Source organism: Zootoca vivipara, chromosome 1, assembly GCF_965207765.1.
Source record: "Zootoca vivipara chromosome 1, rZooViv2.hap1.1, whole genome shotgun sequence".
Taxonomy (NCBI): domain Eukaryota; kingdom Metazoa; phylum Chordata; class Lepidosauria; order Squamata; family Lacertidae; genus Zootoca; species Zootoca vivipara.
Window position 1 is genome coordinate 128347062 of NC_142582.1, and position 6820 is coordinate 128353881.

General features: G+C 45.4%; 1 protein-coding gene across 4 annotated transcripts in view; it reads right to left on the bottom strand.

Moving 5' to 3' along the window:
- The window catches only part of ARID4A (AT-rich interaction domain 4A), a 61333-nt gene extending 54730 nt beyond the window's left edge, over window positions 1-6603 (bottom strand). For 2 of the 4 annotated variants that reach the window (XM_088674369.1, XM_035103943.3), the window contains exons 1-5: window positions 5994-6603; window positions 4452-4521; window positions 2618-2728; window positions 1172-1237; window positions 134-224 (exon numbers count right to left, since the gene is read on the bottom strand). In XM_088674369.1, the coding sequence (XP_088530495.1) occupies window positions 134-224; window positions 1172-1237; window positions 2618-2728; window positions 4452-4457 (274 nt within the window). In that variant the 5' untranslated portion in view covers window positions 4458-4521; window positions 5994-6603. Of the gene's footprint in view, window positions 1-133; window positions 225-1171; window positions 1238-2617; window positions 2729-4451; window positions 4522-4778; window positions 4985-5993 lie in introns of all 4 variants that reach the window. The other 2 variants (XM_060271136.2, XM_035103934.3) reach the window with 2 other exon arrangements.
- Window positions 6604-6820: the final 217 nt, after the last annotated feature.

Below are 6820 nucleotides of genomic sequence, written 5' to 3' on the forward strand. Positions count from 1 at the left end.
ACATCGTATTTTATTGGGAAGTTACAAAAGTCATATGAGATTTGCTCAAAAACCGCTGCCCATCTGGGACAGGGAAGAAATTATGCACATCTTAGTGCCAGTGAAATCTACTTTGGCACAGAAATCTACTTACCTACAGTATACCAGCTTGCATCTGTGAGTTTACTGACAGTGGCCTCTTGAAACGATCCATCAGACATCTTGGTTTCAACAGTTGCACCAACCTATAATGTTAGAAACCACATTCAGTTTCTCGTACAGATCAACACCCTGAATTCAAACCCAACAGTGCATAAGTGTTCCCCAAACTTTCGACCACTAAGGCACAAGTTTTGCTCCCCTGGATTTGAATTTGGGGCATGCTTACATGTACTTCTTTTCAATTTGCTTTCAGAACGACAAGTCAGCATCCTGCATTCAAGTGTGGGATAGTTGCCTGTACATATACATGGCTTCCTTTTGCCCATTCAGTCATGACTAAGGGTGTGATTCTTGCTGTGTGAGATTATCAGCTGTTGTGCGGATTGTGCCTCCTTATGCCCTCCCTCAGGATAATACCACTGCTCATTGAGCAGCAGAGAGAATAATAGTTGTTTGGGGCCTTCCCACTTCACACAGAGCAATGGATGCATCCAGCACACTTTTTCCTTAGCAGACTTTGACTCTCCCTCTCAGCAGTAAAGTCTTTCAAGACTAAAGAAGCCAATGCCCTTAGATGTTGCACTTAAAGGCTTTTTATTTCAACAGCACTTAAGTGCAATGACTGTCCTCTGAAGTGGGACCTGGGTGTGTTTCATTGTCAGCTGAATAGTCAGTCGGTACTATCATGGAACCAAGACTGAAAATTATCCCATGGAAGGCCAAGCTTTTGGACTCAGAAACTTTGTATCAAGTTTCTGAAGTGAGGAATGGTTACATAAACATTGCACTGAAATATTCTACTTTATACAGTTAATTTCGTAGTTTTCCTTTCGTAGTTAATTGCTTCCTCAGTTTTTTGACTGAACTATTTGTAGATCTTCACTTTAATATTTCAGTGAAAAAACATATGCATGAATATAAGAACTAAAGTCAAACAGGAATGCTGTCGTCATTTGGCTCACTGTGAATCAGGCATTTAACTGCAGTTTTTTTGAATTTACTGATAACTTTTGGAAACATGCATACATACCCTTAAAGGTCCTTTCACTTGGTCATCTTGCACCAACTGTGTTGAATTATCCTGTTTTAAGGTCACCTGCATATTTTGAGAGGGATTTTAAAGAAAACAATTTCACTTGCAAAGAGGTTTTAAAAAAATGCATGTCATTTACTGTGAGATTCAACGTCAGCCCCCTTGAGCAATGGACTTTCATGTGTGCACACAAGACTTTTATGCGCCAGTAGGTTTCTCCCTAAATTATTCCCCAGCAGGTATGAGGACTTTCCAGATCCAAATGGGGGTGGGTGCAGAAGGGGAGGAAGTCCAAACATGCACATTGCTGTGATATCGGATCTCACCCTATATGCCAGCATGCAGAGTAGAACTTTATTCTAAGTAAGATTTTTTCAAACATGGAAGCTTGCTTTTATTAAAAGCATCAAATAAAATGGTAGCACAACTATGGAAACAGCAAGAAATTTGATATCATACTATCAATAGAATATATGGTATTTGTCTGATTGCAAAGTCAGGTCAATAAATGATCTGAGGGACGGGGGACACCAGAGATGATTCCTTAGTAGATCCATTTTTTACATACAGTGCAGTACATTGAAACTCGACACAAATCAAAGAAGAACACGTTTTAGCTAACTGAAGTTTATGCCACAACAACAGGACAATCATACACATTTTCACTCAAAAGGATGTCCAGTTATGGTTGCTGGGACTTGAAAGTGCGCACAAGACTGCAGTCTAAATCTGTGAGCCTTTTAAAAGGTGCCATGAGACTCTTGTGAGGCAAAATACCAACATGACCATGGCTTCACATGCAACTGATCCATTAACTCAGATCCATTAGAGATTTGCTTTCTCTTGATCAATGACTGAGCAAATCACAATTCCTGCTACACCAGCAACTTAGCCATAAGCCTGTCTCTTTGATAACACAGCAGATTACACCAATTAGAAAGCTCTCTTAACGATCCAGCAACTGTAGACCCGTCCACTCCATTGCTAGAAGATACCCTTAATGGAAACACTTCAGAAATGAATTTATTTTCAAAGCTGAATTTCTAGATATCATACAGGTGAAGCCTTACTCATTTCAGTATTTACAAAAAAGCCCCATCAAATTTATAGTAACCACAAATTGTTGATTGATTTTTCTTTCTTTTTTTTAAACAAAAACAAAAAACCTGCTCTTCAGCAAAGACAGAATCCTAAAATGAAGCTGCACATACCCAAGGGGGAAATGCAGGGTTTTCCCGATTCTCTCCCCGACCCCAATGCTGTAATGATGCTACCTTACATTTTGGCAAGCTTCTTATTTCCACAGGGTGCCTTTTTGGGCTGGGCTTCCTTAGCAGCAGGATGCATGCACTTTCATGCAGAAGGTCCCTGGGTCCCTAGCTAAAAGTATCTAAGGAAATAGGTGATGTGAACGACCTATGGCTAATGAGTGCTCTCTCTTACCTTGACTTTCACCAGCCTTTTTACCGTCTTAATTTTTGCCTCGCAGAAGGCACCCCGGTATTTGGCACTGACATCAGTCCCAACTGTCAGGTAGGCAGGCTCATCTGCTGCCTGAAGAAAGAGCGAAAAATGGTCAAAGGGTATGCATTCAAGCACACTTCTCTCTTGGCACAACTTTAAGCTTAATCATAACAAAAGCACGATGAAAAACTTTTAAGTCTCCAGGAAGTAACTGACAGACTAAGACCTGCCGCTGGCAATCAGCGGAGTTGCATATGCACGCAGGTTTACTCTGACCCAACAAGTCTTTAGAATCTATTGCATTTAGTTTATCCATTCAGAAAAACTCTAGTCACCAAAATGAGAAAGGGCTTGGTTTTTGTGTTTTGCTTTTACTAAGATACCATATAGATTAACCCAAATCTTTATACCATTTGTCATCTACTATTTGGACAGCACCTTGCAGTGACCAATACTTAACAGTACACACTGGAAACACTAAAAATAATCCTACAAGTCTTTGAAGAAGTGCACAGTATTCAAATATTGCAGTTGTAAACACAAAATTTGGCAGCTGCTGCTTCAGCCAGTGGATTTTAAGTCTTACTGGCAACAAGTGGTTTCTCAGGCAGACATACCAAAAGTAACTTTTTGTTTAGGAATACATTTCTCATGTACAGTTGAAAGGGAAAAAAACAAGCCCAATTGTTGTTTAATGAGGATAGAATGCAACACTAATTTTCCTTAGTTTCCTGTTCACTTTTTCCAAAAGCTGCACTCCCAAAAAACCAAACACCTGGATACAGAACAGCAGAGGTTAACAATGTTTTGACTACTGATACAACACTGCATCATTTGCCAGCTTAACAGCCCATTTATTAGAAAATACTTTAACAGCACATTTCAACAGGGTAGTTCCCAGGTAAGTGTGCATTAGATTGCAGCCTTAGTCCAACAATTAGGGCTTAATTCATTAGAAAATAAGTATAAGGCAGTGTTTTATGTACTTTCACTTTGATCAACTTTGACCATACTGTACTTCTGTTCAATGAATTAGTATCATTGAATAGTGACCTTTTTAATGATAAGTAATCGCTAACGAACAAGTAGCACTGAATAGTGATGTATTTAACAGCAAGTAACAACTAGCGAACAATCTTACAACCCAGCAAGTGAGTGGGCAGGGATACAATTTCACTTCCTATTCCCAGTACACCATAGTGGAAAACAGCAATTTCGACTTTTCCGAGAAACGTTTGAAACACAATGTAAGCAAGAATTTTAGCATTGATGTCACTGATATAAAAGTTATTGAAAGTAAAGAACCAGATTAGGAGATGTCTCAATTTATTTATTTCCAGAGCTGGAAAGTAGCTTCCCAGTGAGTACACATAAGTAAAACAAAATTCTTGCCACCATTTTGGAACTGCAAATAAAAACATTTTCTTCCATGCTTTAAATGCAGAGGGTACCAACTTCAATTTCCAGCATCAGGTAGCATGAAATAGAAATGACCTCTGCTTGAGATGGTGGATAGCCAGTAATAGCCTAGACGAATCAATAGTTTGACCTGGTGTGAGGCAACATCCTATTTTATGCGACTGTATTTCTATACTGTAATATTAAATTGTTCACAGGGTTTGCAGAGATATGTGGCTGTTCAGCAAAAGGTAATCTTCTTAGCAGTGGCATATGAACCACATTTCACTAAATATGTATTCAACAGGATGATGTACTTTTAACATTGAAGGAAAATAATCATAGCAATACAAAATCATTAGCAGGCTAGAGAACAGAAGAAAGGGAAAATTGAGAAGTTGAGAAACAGATTTACCTTCATCTTTGAAGGTTATTTGAGGGATTCCAGCTCAGAAGTTTTCTCTTTACCACAGTTAAAGAAAAATCTAGAAAACAATGAGAAAATGGTAATATTAATACACGTAATTAGAAAAAAGTGACAGAACTGAAGAGCAAGAACTTAAACTATGATGTCAATGGTCAATTATGAAAACACAATCCTCTCCTTAGTGTACATAACACACAACTTCTGCATCTGTAGAACACCCATTCCAGGCCTCATACTGACAAGGAGAAGGAAAGTGCTGAAAAGTAGTAAGCAGGAAATTTGGAGTTCTGGTTGAGAAGTAGCTGATGCTGCTACCTTCTCTCTATTTCAGCTCCCTCTTGCTCATCTCTGCATCCCCCGTCAGTAACTGTCATCCATCCTTTTTCTCTTCAGCCTGCCAAGAAAAGAAACTCTAAGGCCACGGAGAAGACATTCACTTAAAGGAAGCAAGAGGATGATCAAGAAACAGGAGCAATCCCAGGAAGCCAGGATCTTCAGCCCCCCTCTCAGCTTTCTTAAATCTGAAAAGACAGACAAAAATATATCTGAAGGTAAAAATGCTGCCTGGCAAAGGGGAGGCTGACAGGCCAGTCAAATGCAGACACACCCTCCATTTATGACTTCCAGCTTGATCCTCTCTATGTTTACTCAAAAGTATGTACTCAAGTGGGACTTGCACCCAAGGGTGCACAGGGCTCCAGCAAGTTGTCGGCAACATCCCCTTCACCCGCTTAGCAAAATCACTCTTCTGCCTTGCAACGCTGAAAGGCACCTCATGCCTTCTTTCCCCACCCCCTGCACTTAGTTTCCACTACGATTCACATCCAGGCCTTGCTCGAAACAAGCCCCATTCCTTTTAAACGCACTTCCCCATATGCCGAAGCCCTCCTCCTTCCGCCCCCAAGAGTGAAAACAAAATTCGTGCTGTTTTGGAAAACCTCCTCTTTCCCCTATGGACTCCGAAAGGAAACACATTCCCCCCCCCTTTCCCACCCACCCGATTAAAAAACTCACCCCTCTTCTAGGCCTTGGCCTCTAGGAACCCCCTTCTTCCCCCTGGCCTCCCGGCCCACCCCAACAGCTCCCCAACACACAGTCGCCTCGGCCCCCCAAACAAGGAGATGGCAAGCGGGGGGAGGGAGGGCAAGAACCCCTCCAACCCCCCCCCTCCGAGGAAGGCCAAGGCAACTGACGAAGGGCTTTCTTTTGGGGGGGGGAGAAGAGAAAAGAGAAGTAATGGGAAGGAGGCCCGCCCCGAGCTGAAGGGGGCCTCATCCAGATGTGGCGGGGAAAGAGAGCTGCTCAAAGTGTGGCAAGAGGAAGGAAGACTTGGCCGGTGTTGTTGCTCCTCCGTGAGGGGAAGGAGGCAGAAGGCAGCGCGTCTCCTCCGCCTCCCTTGGCCCCCGCCGCCGGTCAGGCATTAGAGGAGCAGGAGGAGGATGCCGCCAGGGCCCTCCCGCACCCTCCGGAGGGGATCCCGAGTTCCAGCAGCAGCCCGGCCAGGCCCCCTCAACCCCGCCACCAACTCACCGCCGACGAGGATCCGGCGGCGGCGGCGGCTGCCCGTTTCCTTCCTCCGCGCGGTACGGTATAAGACGTGGGCGCGTCTCCGCCGTCCGACCCCGAGCAGGAAACAAGCGGCGGCGACGGCGAAGGACGACGACGACAACGACGGAGCGAGCGGCGGCAGCGGGGAGGGAGGGAGGGAGGGAGGGAGGTGGGGAAGGAGGCCGGGCCTGTCGTCTCGCGCCTCAGCTCCGCCTCTTCCCCGCCCCCGGCAGCCCGGCAGCTCGCGCGCTCTGGCTCTCTGACTGACGGACGGACGGACGGGACTCCCTCGTCCAGCGCTGCTGCCTTCCGCGGCTCAACACCCAAATAACAAGCTGTTGAGCAGGATCTGCGCTGCGCGGCCTCCCATTGGCTCCTCCCCTCGCGGGGCCCCCTCCCCGCCCGTGACGCTCGAGGGGGCGCTCTGCCCCGCCCTTGTTGGGCGCCGCGCGCATCTCCCGCCTTTCATTGGACTGCGGAAGGGCATCTCTCCGTGTCGCGATTGGGCGGCCGCTTTCCTCCGCCCCACCCACACCCGACTTCATCTTCTTCTTGTTCTTCGTTTCCCCGCCCACCTTTCTCCCCCATCTACTCCCCCTCCCCATCCTCAAAGACTTTTCATTGGTCCAAACCGAGGAATGGCGAAGCGCCGTTGGACGACCGGGGGCTTAAAAAAGGGAGTGAAGTCAAAGTTTCCAGCCGCCCCGCCTCCCTGGGCTGAGAAGGGGAAGCGAGCGAGAGGCTTGCAGGGGCCGGATGTGAAGCGCCGCGAGAGGAGATTGGAGGAGGACTTGGCGGGGCAGGAATCT